This window comes from Lentinula edodes (assembly GCF_021015755.1).
Source record: "Lentinula edodes strain Le(Bin) 0899 ss11 chromosome Unknown C8R40scaffold_16, whole genome shotgun sequence".
NCBI classification, from domain to species: domain Eukaryota; kingdom Fungi; phylum Basidiomycota; class Agaricomycetes; order Agaricales; family Omphalotaceae; genus Lentinula; species Lentinula edodes.
This window is the reverse complement of record NW_025764322.1, coordinates 584,195-607,117: the sequence shown is the minus strand read 5'-3', so window position 1 is coordinate 607,117 and position 22,923 is coordinate 584,195. Positions and strand designations below refer to the sequence as shown.

The following is a 22,923-nucleotide window of genomic DNA, read 5'->3' as shown; positions in this document are numbered from 1 at the left end:
GGGATGCAGGAACTCTGGAGCCACGGACTGAGGCATCAGTTTTTATCCGGAACAAAGGAAAAGATTTGCGACGAACTGACTAGAATGTATGAATCCCGAATGAGCCGCTGCGGCGTTACTTTGCAGGATGAACTTAAGACAAACTGTACCTTGAAGTATAGATAGGTATAGATCTCATGTCAGAGGGTTGTTGAAAGATGTACTTTTGGCAGCTCTTTGAGATGTCCGTGAGTACTGTAATTCAGAAGGGATCCCGAAATGTTTGGAAAGATGATGAAAAAAAGAAACAAGACGTACAAGAACGTACAATGAGTAGAATGAATAGAGTCATGTATTATGGTACAGTAGTAGTGTTGCTACTTTGTTTGAGCGATAGCTTGTGAAAAAAACCTTCGTGGTGATTAGCCTAGTACATATCTCGATTGGCGACCGAACATCTTCACTTATTCAAATGTCATTCATATCAGCGTACTTACGATTGCTTCCCGAGCCGTCCAGAGCCTTCCAACTGGAATTTCAAGTACTATGGCCAGGTTATGGCTGAAGACAACCAATTTCGATCCGTCCAACAACTAAGAGCTGCCATCGACCTTCGGCCACCGGATTCGGAACCGGAATTGAGGCGCCGAGCGTTGAACTGCACTGTCTGCAGCGACGATAGAGAGTTGGCGAGAAACAGCGAGAGACCTGCAGGATATAGTAAGTCGTCAATTATGTTATGGTTTTCATTGTTCCTGACTTGATCCAGCTATATCTGTGGTTACTCCGAGTAACTTTCTTTGATTGTTTACTCGATGTGCGGGATCGATTGTGACTTTGTTCAACTCTTTTTCGACTCGCACGGGAAGAGCGGTTATACTGATAGTTTTCAATCCTTTCGGCTCTCCATACAGAAGTGGCGCGCAGAGATGATTTCGGAGATAGTTTGAATGCGTTGGGGCTCGAACGTCGTGGAAGCAAGCAACCATCCAATGCTCCTACTTACCACCGGGATAATCTGTATCATATGCAGTTCAAGGGCGTGCCTATCAGGGGTGATCCAACATGAAGACTCGGACACGCAGAGAACATACATTTGGTATTTGGTATGCACTTTCAAAATATGCCCCAGATTTAGCTGAGTTTGGGATGTCATAGAAATGCGTAGCCTTTATCTAGCATAAAGGCTTCAAGGCCGAATCACTCCAAAAATCCTGCCTACACCGCTTTTCATTTCTCCCAGTTTATTCTGCGATATCGATTCACAGCGAGCATGAGTAGTGAAACCTTAGCTCCCATTGCTATTGTGAGTCCCATTGGACATTGTCCTCCGTGTCTTGCGTTCACCAGACTTTTACCCAGATTGGAATTTCCGCTGAGCTCCCTAGTGGAGACTATAGTAACACCAACCTTGATTTCCAAACCTTCAAGAATTTTCTCCATGAAAAACGCGATTCTTACAGCCGTGTACCCGCCGACAGGTTCAATGTAGACCTGTAAGTCCCCGCTTCGCTAACAAGATATATCGCATTGAGCACTTCATCTGTCAAGGTGGAGAGGTAAAAATGCTGGTCACATCTTCACCGACACTGGATCCTTCTTGAAGGACATATCAATGTTTGATTATCTTGAGTTCGGTATCAATCCCAAGGACGCCAAGGCACTCGCTGTTGGTACCCGCAGACTGGTTGAAAACTCTTTTCTTGCGTTGTGGGATGCTGGAATCCAATATCGCGGCCGTAACATTGGCACTTATATGTCCGCTGTGGCTCATGACATTCTATCAGTCGGTGAACACGTATGTGTCGTTTGATGCGCTTCAAAATCCTTTTGATGCTGACCCTCCGGACAGGCACCTACTGATGCAGCGGGATCTTTTGCAGGGGCCTATACTATGGTCGCCAACAAAGTTGCATACCACCTTGATCTTTGTGGTCCCTCGCTTCCAGTTGATACTGCTTGTAGTTCTACTGCGACTGCTACACATCTTGCCGTTCAGGCAATACGAGCCGGTGAATGCGAAGCCGCTGTTGTTGGGGGATGTCAAGTCAACTCTAGGTTTGTATCTACCACATTGTTCTGCTTGGATTTTCACTCAGGAAATTATTTCAGGTTCATCGATATTATCTGTTACAGTCAAGGTGGCGTTCTTGCACCTGACGGAATGTGCAAGCCTTTTGATGCTGGAGCTAACGGGTAAGTCAAAGTGAACCAATATACCATCTATATCCTCAGGGTCCTTTGTAGTTTCTCGAGAGGGGAAGGGTGTGTCGCGATTGTTCTCAAGCCTTTAGACAAGGCAATCGCAGATGGAGATTATATCTACGGATCTGTAAATGCTTAACCTTCTTTCTTTACACTGCCACATTTTTTGACTGCAGATCCTGTAGATTCTCGGAACTGGTATCAATGCCACGGGTAACTCGGCCCCAGTTTATGCACCTCTTGCAAGTGCGCAAGAAGACGCAATGCGTAAGGCATATGTCGCAACCGGAAGATCTCCCCAAGAGGTAGATTTCATTGAATTGCACGCGACAGGTTAGTCAATCTGAACTCTTCGTATTTTAATATCTTAATTATGATTCAATGTATAGGGACGTCCGTCGGCGATCCTATCGAGGCCAATTGGGTTGGAAAAGCATTTGCCCGGAACGACGAGCTCCTCATTGGAAGTGTTAAAGGCAACATTGGGCAAGTGGAAAATAACTGTCTTCGACTATTCTTGCTGAAATGGATACATTAGACACACCGAAATTGTTTCGTTTATGGCATCCTTGTGTAAAGTTCTTTGGATCTTCCAAGATCGTCTGGTTCCTCCCAATGTCAAGCTCAACAAATTGAATCAAAAAGTCAAGTGGAAGCAGTGGAAACTCCGGGTCCCTACAGAAATTGAGCCGATCGAACCCCGTCATCCCTCCGGCAAGCTGTTGATCTCTATGAACAGTTCTGGTATCGGTGGTTCCAATGCTCATGTTTTGGTCGAGAGTCACGAGCTAAATGTCGCTCTCCCTAATGAAATCCCTTCCAACTATCCTGTCCTTCTCTTGGCCGGTGCACTTTCGGACTCTTCAACAAGTGCCGTCGCTAAACAACTTGTTACTTTGGCAGATGGAAACAAAGATATTGCTGCCCTCTCTCTCGCCTTCGGCCGTCGAAGTATGCAAATGAACTGGAGATCATTCTCTGTCACCCTTCCCGGTGCTACTCCGATTTTCTCATCACCCCGATTCATCCCACGGAATAGACCTGCCCTTGTATGGGTGTGTTCAGGTATGTCCAAGTATCACTGACATAATTTCCCGAGGTTGATCGTTCAACGCAGGTCAGGGTCCTCAGCACATTGCGATGGGCCGACAACTCTTCAATCAATTCCCTGTCTTCCGCTCCAGTATACTCGAGCTTGATTCTGTCTATGCTGCTGTCGTCGGTCAATCTATGATTGCTCGCACAGGTTTATTCTCGAATGATGTGTCTGCACAAAAGCTACCTGCAGTCTGGCCCATTGAAATTACCCTCCCTGCAATCGCGATGGTACAACTCGCACTCATCGACCTATTCCAATCTGTAGGGATAGCTCCGGATGCAGTTGTCGGTCATTCTGCTGGCGAAACCACTATGCTTTATGCCTCTGGAGCCACTTCCAAGGCCTTGGCTCTCGAAATCGCCATCGCTCGTGGATTGGCAGTTGCGGAGCTCGAGGCTCTTGAAGGTAGCATGGTTGCTTTCAGTTGTGACCCGATTGTTGCCGACGATATCATCAATGAAGTTCGGGCTTCAATTGATGCTCCTAAGATGATCCTTGACGTTGCTTGCTACAATGCAGAGACTGCCGTCGTCCTCGCGGGTCACGTTCTACTCTTGGAGAAGGCTAAGGAGATTGCCAAAGCCCGGAATATCATGGTTAATCAGATTGCCACTCGTGTTCCATTCCATAGCACGATGATGGAGGCTTGCAAGGCCTCATATTTGAAGCGAGTATCTGAGGTCTTCGCCAAGTATCGTGCAGAAGACTGTATACCAAAGATTCCTGCATATTCAACTATGACTGGTGAAATTTGGAATGGAGCATTCACTGCTGATTACTTCTGGGACAATGCTCGTTCCCCTGTTGAATTCCTTAGCGCCATCAATAGCATCTTGGTAGATATGCCAAATGCGACCTTCCTGGAAATATCTCCTCATCCTGTCTTATCTTCCTATGTTTCAAGTATTCGAGGTAGCGCGGACGTCGTCTTTTGTGGAATGCGCCGAAAACGAGAATACCCTCAATTTGGTGAATACACACAAATGATGGAAACTATCGGTGGACTCGCGGTGACAGGATACGATTCCATTGACATTCGGGCACTCACTGGAGTCCGGTCACCACCAATCCCTTCACCGTTCAAGTATCCGTTCTCGAAGAAGGAAGTTCCTGTTTATTCAGACGTTTGTCGCACGTCGCTTGATCATATGGATGCTACGTACAGGGGCCCGCTATGTTCCTCGCCTCTGCGAATCAATTCTTCTACACATCCTGATCTGACACAGCACGTTATCAATAGTCAACCCATTATGGCTGCTGCAGGTTTCCTCGAGATGGTCCGTTTGATATATTCAGTTGTTTCAGTCTCTGACTCTGATATTACAGGGCTTTGAACTCGGAGGTCGTACTCTATGGAATGTCAACTTCCGCACCATGCTTCCTCTCATTGCCGACAAAACAATCTCTGTTGAAGTCAAGCGCGAAGACTCTCGCTGGTCGGTTAGCTCATACAAGCCTGGCAATCTCGATGAAGTGCGTTTTCCGTTATTTAGTATCGCACGCTTTAGTAAATTTTGAACAGCTTCGCCTGCACACTGATGGTTTCCTGTCTACTGAACTAACTAGTTCTCCCCCATTATTCGATCTGGCTGCGCTTCGGAAAGGATGCAAGGTGGTGGAGTCGGAAGAGTTCTACGCACCCATCAACCATTTCGCACAATACGGACCCATGTTCAGACGAGTGACTCGGTTCTGGCGCGGCGCGAATGAAGGATTAGCTGAAGTTAGAGGTTTTGCTCCTGATCTCACTGAACAGTACGAGTTTGCTACTTTTTGTGATAAGCTCCTTTCTGACATCTTCAAAGTGGCTACAATTATATTGTGCATCCTGCCATTTTGGATGCTTGCTTCCATGCCATGGTTCTTCCTGCATCCGCCGACAATGATCCAAACTCGTATCATCTTCCGCTCTCAGTCGAATACGTGGCTTTACATCAGTCGGAGTTGTTCCCATCGGGGCAGACAGCTTCCGATACTTTCTATGCTTACGTCAAAATGAAGAATTGGACTCCTGGTGAGCTTATAGCATAAGATTTATTTCGCAAGAGTGCTTACGGTCTGTGAAGAGGAGATCAAATTCGACTTGGAAATCCTCCTACCCAATGGTCAATCCGTTCTATCGCTCCATGGATTCTCAGTTGCCCATCATGAGAAAGTTAGCGGCATCACAAATGCACAAAGCTTTGAGCTCGTCTACCAGCCCTATATGCTTCCAGCTTATACTGGTACTATCAACGGTTCAGCAAACGGTCATGGTATCAATGGGCATGCTAATGGCGCTGCCCTAACTACAGATGATCTTCAGTCAGCAATTAAGGCGACCATTGATTTTGCAGTAGCCAGGAAGAAAGTCATCAGGGTTTTAGAAGTCGGCGCAGCTTCCACTCAACTCTTGAGTCAGCCCAAGATTGTTTCTCTCATCGAGAATCCTGGCGCGGCGGATATCATTATACATTATACTTGTGCTGATACCACATCAGTTTCTGTCCCACCGTTTGCGCATTACACAAAGCTGGACCTAGCTGGACCAGAACCTAGTTCCTTGCTTTCCACGTTTGATATCATTCTTGCATGCGGAGATGTGAACGTCGATGATAATAGCACGACTGCATCGTCCATATCCAAACTTCTTCTTCCCGGGGGTCTTCTTATAGTTTCTGATCCCGCAGGATGGAAGCGGTCGCTCAAAGATTCTGGCCTCGTCTTCCTGTCCGGTCTTGGAAGCGCAGGAATTGCGCAAAAAGCACGTGACATATTTTCGAAGCCATCCGCCGTGGCCGAACTTTCCATCGTCGAATATCCTACTAATGCTAACGTTAATCCCAACTCGTTACTCGCGCTACAAACCACCTTCAGCCAGTTACGTCAGTCGGGACCAAAAGAGTTATGGCTCCACGCGAATTCCGATGAAGCTTCCGGGTCTGCTGCTGGATTTTCCAGAGTTCTTCGTGTCGAAGTACCTGATTTACAGCTTTACATGGTATTCTTTGACAGTGCCTGGGATGTAGAAAGGAGGACTGCATTCATTCGCTCGATCGCTCACCTTCAAAATCTTGACAAAGAATTCGAGGTCGACGACTCAGGCACTATACTGGTTCCCCGATATGTTCCTTCTGCCATCCCCAACGCTTCATTGAACGACGAAAGCACCGTCTCTCTCGACTCCGTCGTTCCTCCTACTCTCATCCCCGAACAATACATATTAGTAGAAGTTCTGACTGCCAGCGAAGTCCACGCTGGATTCAAAGGAGTGGTTGGCCGAGTGATAAAATCGAAGGCTTCTCAGTGGAAAGAGGGGAAAGATGTTGTTGGTGTGGTGACTGTGACCCAGAAAGATTTCCCCACTCCCTACATTGTGGCTCATGAAGGACAGTTTGCGTCCCTTCAGGACTCGAGCATTGAGCCAGACACTTCTGCGTTCCTCGCCCTTTCAATGGCTATTATCGGTATAGCATTGGGTATCACCAGCATTCGCGATATCAAACGCTTACAGAGACGGAAGATTGGTGTTGTTGGTATAATGAACAAGGATATTTGTGAGCTCTTACTGGCTTTGGGTGTCAATGCGAAAGTGGCTTCGACAAACCCAGAAGAAAACAGCTTGACAGTTTTGCGTGGCAGCGATTTTGTCATTGCTAGTGGTTTAGATAAGAATGATGCTCAAGTCATTCGTGGTTCTGTTCGACCACAGACCTCCGTTTTCATTTGGGACGATCCGGCGACTGGATTGGCCACGGAGTTATCGAGGAACCCATGGCTCATTGGAGACATCATCGCTGAGTTTTATACTCATCACAAGCCCACCATCGAGACGCACTCTATTCCGGCGAAGGTAAACGTGATTGAGAGCCAGACGAGCAAGACTCTGTTCCGCGCTGATAGATCATATCTATTAGTCGGTGGAATTGGCTCAATGGGTTTGAAAATAGCTCTATGGATGTATGAGGTAGGTTCATTCTTCACTTTTCACGGTAGGCAAGTTGGTTCTCACCTATTTTGCCTAGAATGGCGCAAGGAACATTATCATGACCTCCCGCTCTGGAGCTGCTACCCTTGATCGCCCTCGCTACGAAGCTGGCAAACGTATCTCTGAATACGCAAAGACATTACCTGGTCTAAATCTACAGCTGGAGGCCTGCGATGGAGCATCCGCAGGGGCCATGACCAACTTAATTTCGTCCTTGAGTTTGCCGCTTGCCGGCGTCATGCTGCTTTCCGCATCTATCAACGACCGTCTGTTCTCTGCTCATGACGAAGACTCCTGGTCGTCTCCGTTCGTTTCCAAAGTTCACGTATTCAAGGCCCTAGAAGCTTCATGCTCTCTCGAATCATTAGATTTCATTATCATGTTTTCGTCTGCCACGATCTTAGGAAGTTTGGGTCAGGCCAATTACGCTGGTGCTAACAGTGCAGTCGATTTCTTAGTCAGAAAGCTCCCCAACGCTTTCTCTATCGTTTGCCCTGCCATCCTAGACTCTGCACTATTCGAGGCAACGAACGAGCTGAACACTGATGTAACCCGTTGGTCAACTTGGGGCATGACCTGCAGTGGTAAGCATTTCATTTAACGCAACAATTTTCATACCAACGCTCCATAGAACTGTGCCACCATATTCGTCTTGGACTCCTGAAAATGCGCAAGCAACCGTTCTACCTTTATGTGCCTCCTTGGAGTTGGGACAAGGCCTCTGCTGGGCTTGGAACAGCCTGTCTTCCCATGTTCTCCCATCTATTTTCAGATGAGGCTGCTAATGGGGGCTCAGCTGGTAAAAAGGACGCATCTGCTGACGTGATCAAAAATATTGTACTGTCGTTCCTGGATGTCGCCGAGGATGACTTCTCGATGAGCACTCCGTTGACCTCATACGGTTTAGACTCACTCTCTGCAGGTCACCTGTCTGTCGCCTTGAGACCGTACCTGCAGATTGCTCAAATGCAACTGCTCTCGGATATTACCACTGAGGATATCGTCAACCTTACTCAAGGTGACGGCGACGAAGATGACGAGGGGTCAAGTAGCGCCCCTGCGTCCAAACTTGCTCCTGTCATATACAATGCCTCGTCTATCCAGGAGAAGAGATACGATTGGCAGATACCACCAAATCAACCTGGCGAAACGCTAATCAAGATGATTGACAGACCCGGCGAAACACCCCTCATTTTCACCCACGGCGGTGGTGGAAATCTTCTAACCTTCGTACCACTTCAAGAACAATTCACATCTGCCCTTTGGGGTGTTCAGGTCACACCTGAAACGCCTCTGGAATCTGTCGAACGTACGGCCAAATTCTACTACGAGAAAATCAAGGAAGCTCAGCCGCATGGTCCATATCGAATCGGAGGATATTGTGCATCTGCACTTATCGCCTATGAGCTCGTATATCAGTTCCAGCAAGCAGGAGATGAGATATCACAATGGGTTATGTTGGACTTCTCTCCTGCCATCTTTGGTAGTTATCACTTCACTGCTGGACTTGACGAGGAAACTATCAGAACGAAAGTGCCCACCAAGGACGTCATTGGTATTGGCATTCGCCTTATGGACCGAATGACTGAATTAGATACCAACGAGGGAGCAAAGACTGTCATTACTGAGGTATGTGTGCATCATCCGCTTTCATTCAAGCCGCTCTTATTAACGATCTTCCTGTGCATAGATTTGGGACGCTCACAACGGTCTACCAGCTCGCGATCACATCAAACAACAGCACCGTGCATTTTCTGGCATCGGTTTGGGTGCGCTCGACCTATTCTTCACATTAGCGGGCAACGATGAAAAGATTCTTCGCGACCCTGCTGCCCTTGAACAGCGTATGATCGAGTGGGCCGCTCGTGTCAAGGTTCCAATGCAACTGGTGCTCCCTAGACAGAGTGGTGCGCGTTCCCTTTTCCCAGATGGTGATGCCAGCTGGGAGATGCTCGGCACCGAACGTTTTGCGAAGAACTTTGAGAGGTTTGATGTGAATGGTGGGCATTTGACGATGATGGAGGATCCCAAGTTGGCCCAATTCCTTGAATTTGGCGCAAGAAAATAGGATGAACGTCGGACTCGCGTCTTTGATAAAAATTACTGTAGATCTGACTGTATATATCAGTACTACTTAAAGTATGTATCCTGTCTGTAGACCGTAGAACTAAGAAAACTGTAAATTGTAAATCTTGCCACGTGAACGAAAGGCAACCTAACAGCTTTTTCCGGGCGCTCAGCGCTGAACGCTCTGTAACCAATTACCACTATGCCTTCTTTTTTCAGGAAAGAAAAGAATCTCATTCCTCCCGTCGAACCCTCGACTTCTAACTCGTCTACTCGTTCCAAATCTCCATCTGTACTTTCCAAATCATCCTTGCCTTCCTACCGCTCTAACGCCTCGACTTATGTCGCTAGTCGCGACGGCGATCCATACAGTGCCACTCTTCCCCCTCCTTCTGTCCCTGCTCAATCTAATGACAATGGTGGGGAAAGCTATATAGACCGATATAGAAGAGGCAACAGTGTCGGCGACGTTTATTCACGTGGAAACGCCCAACCAGACCAGGATCGAAGCGAACTTTTTGCTGGATATAATCCCCAAAAGAGTGGTTCTGGTCGGTTCTTTGACGGACCCGGAGCTGGTCGGGATCCTGCTCCAGGCGAAGAAAATGACGAGGATGTAGAAGGTATCAAGACACAAACTAGATTTATCAAGCAGGAGAGTGTTAATTCTACTCGAAATGCTTTGATGATGGCCAGGCAAGCAGAAGAAGCCGCCCGCGGAACTCTCAGCAAATTAGGCGACCAATCTGGTTCGCAATATCTGTCGCTCTCTAAGTGTCTTTCCTGACTAGACCTGTCCATTACAGAAAGCCTCGCGAATACTGAGAGGCATCTTGACATGTCCAAGTCACATGGACAACGTGCCGAAGATAAGACTGATGAGCTCAAACAACTCAATCGCTCCATCTTCCGTCCGGTGATTACCTTCAACAAGGACGCCAAACGTCGTGCGCAGGAAGCCAAAATTCAGGATCGTTACGAAGAGGAACGGCAGGAAAGGGAAAGAACCATGTTGGATGTCCGTGAGACCCAAGACCGTCTTGGGCGTGCAGCCACCTATGGTCGTGGAAACGACGATGAGAATCTCTTATACAGTGGTCCTCCTGGAGGCGTCGGCGACGAAGGTATTAGTGGCGGAGGTAGCGGCAGGTTCCGCAAGTCTGAACAGCAGAGGGTCCGTAACCGAGAGTTGAATAGCAGATACAGGTTCGAAGCCACTGCTTCCGACGATGAACTTGAGGACGAGTTGGATGAGAACTTGGATGAAATCTCGGATGTTACTAAGAGATTGAAGGCTTTGGGCTCCGCAATGAGTCAAGAACTTGACTCTCAGAATCGTAGGATCGATAATATCACAAGCAAGACTGATGGTGTAGACATGAAGCTGGCCAATCTTACCAGGAGGGTGAGCATATTTACCATGTCTCCTGAATTCAGGAACCTGATGATCCACTTTTTCCATCAATATAGCAAAAGAAATTCTGATTTACCTGCCCAATATACCACCACTTCGAAGTTTTTGATTAAAGGGACTCTATTCCTGTACACCTAATTATTCTTTCCGTTCTAAATGTACATTTCGATCCATCCTATCCCACGTTTGCCTTCTTCCCTGACTGTTTTCTTATCGTCGCAAATGAGGATTCGCGTCAGTCATTCAACATGTCTCTATTTTTTCCCTCGGTGTGGTCATGAAGATGGTTCGAGAATAGTCAGCTGCTTCGTATTGAGAACATCGAAGGGTCCGGGAACACATTTATAACAGCAGATGCTCGCACCATGTAGGTGTTGTTTTCTTTTCTTCGCAACCACTGACGCTCACCTGCGATGAAATCACACACCTGGTGGTCCTTGACCATCGCTTTGCTATCTAGATTCGTTGCGCCTTCTTCTCTTGATGTGACTCTCACTTCAGGAAATTTCCGCGGGATTTCAACAGAAAATGGAACAGAAAAATGGCTGGGTATTCCTTACGCAACCCCTCCGACTGGAGAACTGCGGTTCAAGGCGCCCACTGCGTTCATAAAGTCAAATAACAGTCTCCAGCAAGCTTCCACTTTCGGAAATGCCTGTCCTCAGCCTCCGGCGAACTTGGGCGCTGCAATGAGCGAAGACTGTCTGTTCCTCAATGTTCATTACTCTCTTTTGTCAAAGGTCATGCGCTTCCCTGACTCTACCCCGACAGGTCTGGCGTCCTCAAAATACAAGTTCAGATGCAAAACTGCCGGTGCTGGTTTGGATACACGTATGATAACTACTGCTTACTTTATTTTTCCAATGCTGACATTATTTATTTTTCCTTAAAGGGAGGAGCGTATACCAACGGGTAATTCGCTTCGTTGTATGCACAGAAATACGATGTTTACATCCCCTCTTTTGTAGTGCCGCCTCTGAGGCCCAATATGATCCTACTCGTATGACAATGTTTATCAAAAGTTAAAGAAATCGAGTTCATGTTCGGAATGAGTTCACAGGCATAATCACACGAAGCATTGACGTCGGGAAGCCTATAATATTCGTCTCAATGTGAAATTTCGCCAACAATTGCCTTGAGAAATAACTGATTAACACCTGTGACATAGAAACTACCGCCTTAATACATTTGGATTCGTGAGTATCCTTTGCAATGTCATCAAGTTTCCAAACGAATATCCACTGAGTCGTCTCTCAACTGAATAGCTCGCAAGCTCGTTGGTTGCTCCTCAGGATCTTGACGCTGGCTTACTTGATCAACGCCTGGCGTTCGAATTCGTTCAAGACAATATTGCTGCGTTTGGGGGAGATGCAAGCAAAGTGAGCTACTCACATTCAACTACTTGGATGCCGACTCTGGCTGATGTCTAACGTCGTTCAAGGTTACCATTTGGGGTCAGGTATGGACTACCGTATTTTTCAATCTGAGGTTAACCTGTGTGCTAGTCTGCTGGAGCAGGAAGTGTCGAATCGCACCTTTTGTATCCATCTGATCGACCTTTGTTCAGAGCCGCCATGGCTGACTCTTCAACTGGACCATTGTATGTTTATCTCCGACCTGGTATAGCTTGAAACAACTCATCGATTGCTCCCAGTAAAAGCTCCCCTCCAGCAAGTACTTACGACAAGCCTGGTCTACCTTTCAATCGTCTTCTCGGAGCTACGGGATGTACCTTTGGCTCACAAGCCTTAGCATGTCTGCAGAATGTCCCATTCGAAGTATGCATTGATCTACAGGTTGAGACTATTTATCTAACCTGAAACATCCTTCACAGACTCTTCTCAATATAAGTAATGCAATGATAGCGGGGACGCTGAATTCACAGCTGTGGCAACCCTGTGTTGGTCCAGCTGGAAGCTTCGCTGACGCTCGAGCGTCATCCAAAATACAGAACAAAGAGTTTCTGCATGTACCATACTTCGCAGGAACGAACGTCAGTTTGTTTTCGTCTTATTTCCATCTTGTCAAGTAACTCAGCTCCACTTACAAAGGGTAACGAAGGAACAACATTCAGTGAATCTGTCGAGGGTCTCAACCTTACTGGTGCCGCTCAGGATGACGCTTTCGTCAACTTCATTGGCCATCTAGTCATCGACAATAGTACTTTGACTACTGACATTTATGATAAAATGCTTACTTTATGGCCGGCGAACGATCCACTATTGGGAGCACCTTTCAACACAGGGGACTCTCTGTTCGACCGTGCTGAAGCCTGGTATACCGACCAGATGTTTCTGACGCCCAGACGATTATTTTTCGAAAATGGAGCGTCCTTGCAACCGATGTTCGCTTACTATTTCAGAGAATTCATTCCTGGACAGAACCCTGCTCTTGGAGGTAGATTTGTGTCTTCTAATGAGGCAACATGCTGATCACAACACATCTTCATAGTATTTCATGCCTCAGAGCTACTCTTACTCTTTGGCCCAGTCCCTACTACCGTCGAAACTGAATTTGCGGATCAAATGTTGGATTTCTACATCAACTTCATCAACGATCTGAACCCTGGTCGTGAGTCTGCATAATCCCTCCACATTAGAATCACATATTCATCTAACCACAGCTTCGTGGCCAAGATATTCGACCGAATCGCGAAGCGTAATGCAGCTGTTGCGTGGCAATACAACTGTTGTTCCTGACAGTGCGTATCCGAGTCATGCTTTTATACTTCGGGTCGCTGACCGGGGCTCCATCTCAGCTTGGGATATCGATAAAACTCAGTTCTTGCTCACTCAGAAAGTGTTGGATGAATTTCAGAAGTAAAAGCAACCCCGACTCGGAGTCGTTCTATGGACACGTAGATACCGAGTCTCAATCTTGTATCAAATACTTGAATAATCCATCTCCACAATTTTCTTTCCACACCCATTGGACAGTGCTCTGCACGAATTAGGAACAGGCCACACTCCCGTATGCTGTAGAGACGCAACACACACCACAACACTTAACCTCCACCAACTTTAGCTCAGTGCTGTGGATAATTGTTTCACATTTCACATAGAGCATGAGACACCCCCAACTCCGGGAGTCGATGACTGTTGTCACTTATTAGCGACCAGAACGATGCTAATGTTTTGGGGGTTTCGATATACGCAGAAAGTGCGCATATCAACTGTTATGATATTTGTGAGCTCCTCGTTGCAGGCTCCAACAGGCTCCAACACCCTGTATCAGCCTGTATTACATACCAGGCCTAAACCAGTCCCTTTGCAGGTTACCGACGGCGTTTGATTTTCGAGGATTGTACTGTACCCGTTATAACCAGAAACTCTGGCCCGTTAGTATTACCGACTGTTACCGAGCGCTGATCGATAATCAGTCGCACCACTGTCTGGCTTATAGATTCCAACCTCGGACTCGGTAGGAGTCGGTCTTGACTCTTGAGGAAAATATGATATCGTTATCACATCGATTGATGCGGGTAAAATGACGACGTTGACATTTACATCTGCAAAACCTGGATATTCGGCTAAGGGCTGAGAGCAGATCCCAGCAGATCCCAGTGCTGAAAGCACCGAAAGCAACATGCTCTGGGTGCTTTCACTGCTGGGAAGTGCTCTCGACCGCTTTCGGACCCTTAGCCGAAAATACAGGTTTTGCAGATGTAGCCTCATTTAGGGGAAAAATGGAGCACACAGTTTTCATAGGCAGAAGTGGAAGTATGGAATTCAGTAGCGGAAGCTCTTGGTGCGTTGAGGACTGGTAAAGGATGTGAAAAGCTGAGGAAGACTATTGCACACATCGAAATTTTATGCATCGGCCATTTACCATCGACCTGTTTCGAAACCATCAAACCCCAAAAACCAAGCATCGCCTTCAACGAATGATATTCTATGATATTTGCTCATATCCCCTTTAGGATATGCCTGCTGGCGTATATAGGGCGGTCGGCCGTGCCTCGAAATTCCCCAGCTGCGCTCTTCACTCACATCTTACCTCTGGTACTGGTTGCCTAGAGTCTGTCTTCCACTGTCGTTATCTTTTCCTGGCGAAAGATACTTCCCCTCGACTTTAAGACTTTTGACCTAAATCCATCATTCAGCTATGTACAAGATGATTTCTACTCCTTCAGCTCTCCTCGTCGCTGTTCTTGCGATGAGCGCTGTAACAACCTTTGGTGCTCCAATCCCGTGTGTATCATACGCTTTGTTTTCGTTGGTATCTCATGCTAATCTTAATATTTTACTTCAGGTTCACTCCTGGTACCGCCGTTACCCGCGACGCACATTCTGTTGACGCACGTTATGCTGACGCTGTGCTACCTGATAAGCGTGCAGAGGCTGTCGATATCGGGCGCCGGTTCCCGCGCCGTGCTTTATACGATTATCACACTAATGTCGCGCGGGAAGAGGCTGCTAAAAGGGAACCTGCTCCTGAACCAGCGAAGAAAACTAAGAAGAAGAGATCTAACAAGAAAGGAAGGAAGGCCAAGCGGTCGCTCGCGACAAGAGAGAAGGGCAGCTGCCCCTGCAGTTCAGGATCTGGTTCTTCCTCTGGCGCAACTTCAACGACAGGCGCTAGTTCCGGTGACAACTCCAGTACTGGCTCCGCAGCTGGTTCCAGCGCCAGCTCTACCTCGTCCTCTGACTCCGGGTCTGGCTCGAGCTCTAGCTCAAGCTCCGGTTCCATGACAGGAAGCTGTGGATCGTCAAGCTCAGGTTCTTCTTCCACCGACACCGGGTCTGCTACTTCAGCTTCTGGCGCTGCTGGCTCCACTGACTCTGGCTCATCTACTGATTCGGGTTCTGCTGCCTCAGCCACTGGTGCAGCTGACTCTGGCTCAGCCACATCCACTGCCTCGGGCACCTCAGCAACTGGGTCCACTGACTCTGGATCTGGTTCTTCAGCGACCGGTGCGGCTAATTCCACTGACACTGGGTCCTCCACCGACTCAGCGTCTGGAGCCTCAGCAAGTGGTTCCACCGACAGCGGCTCAGCCACATCCGCCGCTTCTGGAGCTGCATCTACTGATGCTGCCTCTGGTTCCGCGGACTCTGGCTCAGCTACTGGCACCGCTGCCGCTGCCGGATCTACTGCCACTGACGCTTCATCCGCCTCCGCTCCTGCTGCGGCAGCAGCTGGAGCATCCGCTTCAGCTTCATCATCGGCTTCCGCTGGTCGCCGTGAAATCAAGAGCCGGGTTACTCGTCGATCCTACTCTCCGGTTGGTCCCTGGAGGTTGTAATCTCCGAGTAAGTCCACTTGTATATTCAGTCGGTTTATTCGTTTTCTTACGCTCTAACTTTTATTCAGGTTCCGAAACAATCTTTTACAAACAAACAGGCAGAGTAAGATAATAGTGATAATCTTCGGCTTGTGGAAACAGGTTCTCTAGACACTGGTGTCCAGATGTAATCGAATTTGCTTGCTAAAATGCCATTTCTTAAACTACATACTGACATACTTGCAAACGTCGCTGAGATGAGTATGTGCTGTCGTGCCATTGTTCGATGCAATCTGGAGAGGAATGAACAGATAAGGAAGGACCAAGCGTTTGCGAACAACCTCTACCATAGTATGATCTATACCATAATTGAGTGTCGCGTTCTCCCCGCGTTGCACGACGAAAACGTGAGGATATAATTACTGTTCTGCATGTATGTACCATACTGCTTATGTACACAAATCTTCAAAGTAACCCCTCCAGCCAGGCTCCGCAATCGTCTTGCAGGTCCTTATGGGCTCCGAAAGAGCGATGGAACAACATGTATTACTTGACGTAGACAGGTCAAGACAATGATAAAGATATGCATTCGAAAGATATAGCGATAGTTTGTGAAGCTAAGGAAAATAGGAACCACAGCAGAACCGAGCCACCCATCCATAGACATAAGCAGTGAACTCTCTAACCTCCACCCTCAAACTCAACTTTCCTCCGGCCTGAATCTTTTTCTTGGTCCATCTGGGCCATGGAAATGGCCGCCACCTTGAACGAAAGCTGGGTTCAAGTGACCACCTCGTCCACTAGCCATCCCCATCATATTATTTGGCATCATACCCATACCTGAAATAACAAAGAAAGCCCCGAGAATACAGAGCAGTAAAGTAGTAAGCACAACATGCGACAATGCGTATTCTAACAAGAAAACTAGAGACTCGTACCCAAACCCATCATTCCGCCGCGCGCCATCATACCGCCCCCTCGAGGCATCATCCCTCCGCCTCGGCTGAAGGCACCGCCGCCGCCCATGAAACCACCCATACCCATGTTGCTCATGCCCATATTACTCATACCGACGTTACCCATCATGTTGCCCATCATGTTACCCATGTTCATACCCATGTTGCCCATACCCATGTTTGCCATGCCCATATTTCCGCTACCACCACCGCCGTTGGGCACGCCGCCACGCATTCCACCACGACCTCGGAAGGTGCCTCCGCCACGGACAGTGTTGACTTGGGGCTGCATTGTACCACTTTGCTGAGGTTGAACCCGACCTTCGCGAACAGGTGGTTCTATAAATGGCAAAGTGAGTGGAAGGGTACATCCATTCCACAATCGAAACTGGATGTTTACCTTTGGGTAGTGTACGAAATGGATTTCCTTGGGCCGAGGAACTTAAGGTTGCAGTAGCTTTGCGGTTTTGGAAATCACTACAGCAAAACACGAATGTGAACGACAACAAATGATGAACCAAGTGTGACTTGGCAACGGAACGACTTACTTATTGTCAAACCAGTTTTTGAGAGCGACTGCATTGTCATAGCCTCCACATTCAACATATGCGATTCTGCCAACATATCAGTGGTTGAACCCAGCAACTACAGTTGGTGGCATACCCCTTGCTTTTCCCATTGACCTTGTGTTCGGAGAATGTTATATCTTTATGGTCGAGGTTGAGCCCGAGCATGAGACCAACTTGTCGAAGATCTTCATCGGTTGTCCACTACAAGAACATCGAGTGACAATTTCCTAGTAATGTATGAAAACGTACCCATTGTAAATCTCCAATATACAAAGCATCAGAATTCGTGCCGCTTTGGGTATTAATGAGCCCAGGGTTGGTAATCGTTTGAGTAGCGCCTCCCATAACAGCCTGAAGCTTTCATCAGCTGGAGAGCTATGGAACCATGCTAGATCACGTACGATGGATTGTTCGCCCTGATACTCATCCGGTTCTCCTGAGTTCTCTCTCTCTCGTTTCTCGCCGACTGACGGTTCAACCTTATTTACCTCAGTGGGTACTTTCTGAGGTTCGGTATCCTGCGAAAGAGAGATAGACACGTCAGTTTGTGCTAGATATGTCGACCAGAGCTTAGCATACACCCACCTCATTCTGGACTTGCTGTTGAATATCTTCACCGTATATGTCAAAGTCGTCTTGCTGCATTGTTCAAGAGACTGTGTCGTTCAGAAAGAAATTGTGTTGTTTGGAACGAGTGGATATCGTCCCTTGCAAGGTTAAATAAACTGAAAAACTTGTTGCTTCGCAAAGTGATTCGATGATGCAAAAAAACTGGTTTTTGAGTAATTCAACGACATGAATGCGCGGCAACAGTAGTGGTGAGATGATGATAGCAGGAAAAAAAGTCAGGATACAGGGTGCCAAACTCCCTACGACCCGCTGAAAACAGGATAGGTAGAGCTTACATGCGATAAGAATACAGGATTTATAGGCTTATACAAGCGTTTTAGCGTCTTTTCGCGTGCAGAATGATACAAAAAGAGAGCAAACAGAATAACTGAAAAAGAGTTAGCAGGTCGACAAGAAGGGGAAAAGGCGTTGGTCGAGTGGTGGTATGAGTCGAAGAAGCGCTTATAGTGTGACTCTGCTGTGACTCAAAACGGGACTTCTATGATCACAAGGACAAACACCAGCGCGCGGCGCATCTCAGCCGCCAGCGCCCAGCATTGCAACAACTTCTGTGAATCTGTCTAAGCTGCTCTTGCCTTGTCTATCATAGCCGTGCTAAACAATTCTCATATCGCAGCAGATGGCGGCACGGTTCAATAAATTTGCAAATGTGAAAATCTGTCTCGTCTCCATTCAACCTCTCAGTGACAGGAGCTTTGCAACTGCAACTATGTCAAGCATCGGCGCCCGATGTTCTTTTTGACCTGCAGTGGCTTCATCATTTACTTTATCAAATGATCAACTGTCAACTCTCTGGCCTGTGCAGCATAAAAAGCCTCATCTGAATCGCCGAATATCTCTAACTATCTTTACAACAGTACTATGTCTCGTGTGTCTCTCGAAATAGGATCGATTGCGCCCAACTTCGAAGGCCATACCGCCTCAGGGCCTCTAAAGTTTCACCAATGGGCTGGGGAATCATGGGTATGTTATAATATTATGATTGTCTATATTTCCAAGCCAATTCTTTCTACAGTCGATAGTGTTTACCCATCCAGGTTCCTCTTTTTCCAAAGAGCTCAATGAACTTGCTCGAAGGCTTCCAGATATCGAGCAAAGGAGAATCAAAATCATAGGATTGTCGAGGAACTGGCCCGACGAGAGCTCACACTGGACTAAACTCTTGCAGCACTATAATCGACATACAGGGTCGGGCAGGGACGTTCAGATCGTACGTCACTGTCTTCGTATGGTTTTCGTCCGCCTCATCAGTATTGTATAAAGATTGCAGATGACCAAGGAAAGCTCTCTAGGTTGTATGGAATGTTGTCGCAACACGATTCTAATGGCGTAGCATCCAATGTCAGTTTCTAGCAGTTTCTCCCCCTAAATTCATCTTCTTGGGTAACATCTTCATGTACTCTCTAGCCCAATACTGCGTTTCTTGTGGACCCTATAAAGAACATTCGACTAGTCATGTCGTATCCTTTCTTCCTTAGTACTGGATTGACTCAAATACTTCGGTACGCTTTTCTGTATTGCTCCCAAATATTTACTTGACATGTTATAGTTTTGTGGACGACAACTCCGGACCTCTACAAGATATTCCTACCCATATTTTTGGTCTTGATGCACAAGGTCGAGGTCAGATCTATGACCAGGCCGAAATTTCCAGTCGTGAAGAAGCAGACTCTGCCACAGTGGTCAAGAGTGCAGTTGATCTTGTCAGCAACGTCAAGGGTACGACAGGTAGTGATGGATCATCGAATACCACCGTCGCTGCTACAGATTACATACAGCACGCAATGACCGTGATGGATTCATTGGCTGACCTAGGAAAGGTCGTGCCCTTTGTAGCTCCTGCATTCGCCATCATAAAAGCCATCATCGCTGTAGAACAACGTGCACGAGATGTGGACGTAAAATGCACAGATTTGGTCCAGCGTGTCACGTTCATGCTCAGCCATCTTCCTGCACTCAAAAAGATCGATGTCACGAATTCCACTCGACAGGTCATTGACCGCATGAATGACACGCTCAAGAAATCTGCTGCTCTTATTCAGACTTATCGCAAACAAAGTACTATCGCTCGTCGACTCAGCGTTCATAATAAGGATCGTTTCACATCGTGCGCCTCATTGCTGAGCCAATGCACGAACGACCTGATGATCAGCCTCCAAATTCACCAAAGCACACAGCTAGATATCCTTACCCGTCCTGTGCCTTTTGACCTCGAGGACGAAGCCGCAACAAAATTTGTCGCTACCCACGGAGGGATTGATGCCGTGAAAGGAAATGAGGCGCTTGTAAAGCAGTTCGCGAGCGAAATGAAGCTCACGGTGGACGAAAATGTTATGGAGCAGCTCAATACGAACATCTCTGTGGTGTTGCAGCAAAACCAGGATCGTCTAGAGCAATCGCTCAACGAGAGCGTCAGTGCTTCTGTCATAGAGGGCATTCGAGGTTTAGCCGCTCAGATGAATGAATCAGCCAAGGAACAAACTTTTGTATGCGTGCAATGCGACAAGGAATATAAAGAATCCACGAGCGGAGAAAAATCTTGTTCTTTCCATCGTACGGAATATGATTCTTGGAGTAAGTCCTACCGTTGCTGCGGCAGTGCGAACCCCTGTCAGGCTGGGCGCCATCGTTCCGAGCATCACGATCAGTATCCTTACGGAAATTTCTTCGTTTTTGCGAGAAACATCACTGGGTATACTGATACCACGGAGAAATGGACTGAATTAGAAGACTCAAATCTGGAAACATCCAAGAAAATGACCGTTTCAGTCGCTCGTCTTCTTCGTTGGAAGTCTCGAGGTGCACAGCCCGAATTGCCTACAGTCCTCATTAGAGTCGGATCAGTGTCGATCTCTGAACCATACCTGTTCAGGACCTACAACACTAAAGATCTGGAAGTGATTACCAAGGTCGTCGACATCACTCATCAGACAGTGATTTTCCGAACCTCGCATTCCGAGCAGGAATTTGCAATGGCAGAGTGGGTTCTGTCAGTAGCAGGAGTCATCATCGGCGTCAAGATCACCGCAAAAGCTGCCACTTCCTTTGATCCATTCATTCAAGTCTGTCCCATCGACATCACCTCTTGCACACTCTCAGGAGACGTCCGTTCCTTGTCTGAAGGCGGCCTCCGCTCCTACAAGCCTAGTACTCCTTATGTTTTGCCCGATATTCAAAGAGTTAGTGCTACGATTCACGAGGATGCACCTCGGGAGGTTCGAATAGACTTCAAAACTTGCACCACGCCCAATCTCCCTATAGTCATGAAACCAGTCTCAAACCCGCCGCTTGTTGCCAACCCCCAATATGCGAACCCAGAGACTGACTATTTTGCAGGTACTATCTCCGTCTTCAATAAACATAAGGTCAGCTCTATGGAGCCCATCTCTATAGCTTCTGTTGCTGCTTTCTATCGTCTCGTCGGTGAAGAGAAATATCAACCAGTCAAATCCGTGGAACTCTTAGATGGTATTACTCTCCCATACTCCATCGACCCTCGGCAGACCTTGACGTTGCAATTCGGAGTTGTTGTGCCTCGGTCGGAAGACGATGTGAAAGTAGGGACTCGGTGGTGGAATCGCGCTTTCGTCGCCCGACAACGACCTCTTCGAATCAAACTCGTGCTAACAGACATCGATGAGGAAGAATGTTCGCTTGTCCTCGACTATGTTTGTCCTGTTTCCAATTTAGAAACAGCTGACAAAGAAGATCTCGCATACTTTTATGTGGATGATCCACTTACATGGAAGCGATATGGAGTCCATATAGCTAAGGATTCCCGTATGGGACCAGAAGCAGTGAAAATCGGCAATGAGTCGCGAGGCGCAGATTGGATGAAGAGTATCGTTTACAAAGCCCTCAAAACAGGCGAATCGGAGATTGCACTCGATGTTGGCGCCGATAATGACCAAGGCATGCCTACTGCCTGGTCATGGAAAACATGGGCTCTTGTCGACCTTTCATGTCGCCGTCTTTACGCGTTCAAAATCCTTCTCACCAAATCTCACGGCACAGCTCAGAGTTATGCCTGTATGGGTTATGTAAAATGTCCTGTTTATGGGGGCTTTTATGAGGAATCTCGGCCAATTCGCTATGCCACAGAAGTGACCAAGTTCCCGGAACTCAAGCCTTACGTGCCAAGTCGAATCCTCCTCGATGACGAGTTCGATACATTCGTTCCCAGTGAAGCATTGAAACCAACAGTCGCATCGAGTTCAACTCAATTAGCTATCCCTGACGAAGTGCAACAACGCCTGGTGTCAATTGAGAACAGTCTATCCCGGCTCGCGATATCTATAGAGCTACTAGTGGAAATCATGAAAACAAAGTAGAGACGGGTACGGCCTAAAGCGCAGCATTTCAGAAGATCTTGTCTTTGTAGGTCTTGATCGTAATGATAATGTGGCTTTTGTAAGCTCGCTGAGCAATGGGCTGTTTTACAGCTCATGAATACCTACCAGCAAGGATAGGGTCTGACAAATAAACCTATTACTGGTACTTCCAGTGGCCCCTGCCCTAGAACGACATGATTTGAAGGCATGGTATTAAATATTCCTGCTACCTCTCTAGAGGTTGTTGAAGGGTTTTGTACACCCAACATTTCATTTTCAATTTGACCATCAAATATCCTGCCATGTGCTTTTAGTCACTGAAATTTAGTCATTTAACTTTTCACGCGTCGACATTGATTGGGTAGGATTGGGTTCTCTGTTTCTTTGACCTCTATAATCAATGTTCAATCTTGTAAGATCCTGTAACCTTTACAAGTCTCTGTAGTTGACAAATTATTCTATATATTGACCTCCTCCTGCAA

General features: G+C 47.2%; 6 protein-coding genes across 6 annotated transcripts; 5 read left to right on the top strand and 1 right to left on the bottom strand.

The window, feature by feature from the left end:
- Positions 1–1,140: 1,140 nt before the first annotated feature.
- C8R40DRAFT_192683 (uncharacterized protein) lies at positions 1,141–9,456 on the top strand. Its single transcript, XM_046234295.1, has 17 exons — positions 1,141–1,285; positions 1,342–1,475; positions 1,531–1,777; positions 1,832–2,037; positions 2,092–2,175; positions 2,227–2,311; positions 2,370–2,517; positions 2,574–2,670; positions 2,723–3,249; positions 3,302–4,560; positions 4,610–4,756; positions 4,806–5,038; positions 5,089–5,297; positions 5,350–7,229; positions 7,288–7,834; positions 7,882–8,879; positions 8,941–9,456. The coding sequence occupies exons 1-17, from the start codon at positions 1,253–1,255 to the stop codon at positions 9,316–9,318; spliced, it is 7,212 nt and encodes a 2,403-aa protein (XP_046086817.1). The 5' UTR covers positions 1,141–1,252; the 3' UTR covers positions 9,319–9,456.
- A 63-nt stretch (positions 9,457–9,519) lies between these two features.
- C8R40DRAFT_1160595 (synaptosome-associated proteinsynaptosomal-associated protein 25) lies at positions 9,520–10,802 on the top strand (the record flags this gene model as incomplete). Its single annotated transcript, XM_046230033.1, has 3 exons — positions 9,520–10,066; positions 10,124–10,722; positions 10,788–10,802. The coding sequence occupies 3 exons, from the start codon at positions 9,520–9,522 to the stop codon at positions 10,800–10,802; spliced, it is 1,161 nt and encodes a 386-aa protein (XP_046086816.1).
- A 342-nt stretch (positions 10,803–11,144) lies between these two features.
- On the top strand, positions 11,145–13,554 carry C8R40DRAFT_1044777 (alpha/beta-hydrolase; the record flags this gene model as incomplete). Its single annotated transcript, XM_046224246.1, has 15 exons — positions 11,145–11,447; positions 11,503–11,562; positions 11,624–11,643; positions 11,700–11,731; positions 11,792–11,843; positions 11,900–11,927; positions 11,997–12,110; positions 12,173–12,190; positions 12,237–12,331; positions 12,386–12,509; positions 12,566–12,724; positions 12,783–13,128; positions 13,183–13,302; positions 13,355–13,432; positions 13,490–13,554. 15 exons carry the CDS (start codon positions 11,145–11,147, stop codon positions 13,552–13,554), a joined length of 1,614 nt encoding a protein of 537 aa, XP_046086815.1.
- A 1,281-nt stretch (positions 13,555–14,835) lies between these two features.
- C8R40DRAFT_1170329 (uncharacterized protein) lies at positions 14,836–15,976 on the top strand (the record flags this gene model as incomplete). The annotated part of the gene is made up of 2 exons (XM_046231519.1): positions 14,836–14,921; positions 14,983–15,976. 2 exons carry the CDS (start codon positions 14,836–14,838, stop codon positions 15,974–15,976), a joined length of 1,080 nt encoding a protein of 359 aa, XP_046086814.1.
- A 679-nt stretch (positions 15,977–16,655) lies between these two features.
- On the bottom strand, positions 16,656–18,125 carry C8R40DRAFT_1160593 (uncharacterized protein; the record flags this gene model as incomplete). Its single annotated transcript, XM_046230032.1, has 8 exons — positions 16,656–16,795; positions 16,894–17,250; positions 17,312–17,388; positions 17,460–17,525; positions 17,575–17,681; positions 17,730–17,831; positions 17,882–17,998; positions 18,066–18,125. 8 exons carry the CDS (start codon positions 18,123–18,125, stop codon positions 16,656–16,658), a joined length of 1,026 nt encoding a protein of 341 aa, XP_046086813.1.
- A 477-nt stretch (positions 18,126–18,602) lies between these two features.
- Positions 18,603–22,890, top strand: C8R40DRAFT_1103136 (uncharacterized protein). The gene is made up of 6 exons (XM_046228018.1): positions 18,603–18,660; positions 18,730–19,073; positions 19,126–19,320; positions 19,374–19,451; positions 19,518–19,612; positions 19,660–22,890. Exons 2-6 carry the CDS (start codon positions 18,972–18,974, stop codon positions 22,439–22,441), a joined length of 3,252 nt encoding a protein of 1,083 aa, XP_046086812.1. The 5' UTR covers positions 18,603–18,660; positions 18,730–18,971; the 3' UTR covers positions 22,442–22,890.
- The last annotated feature ends 33 nt before the right edge of the window (positions 22,891–22,923 follow it).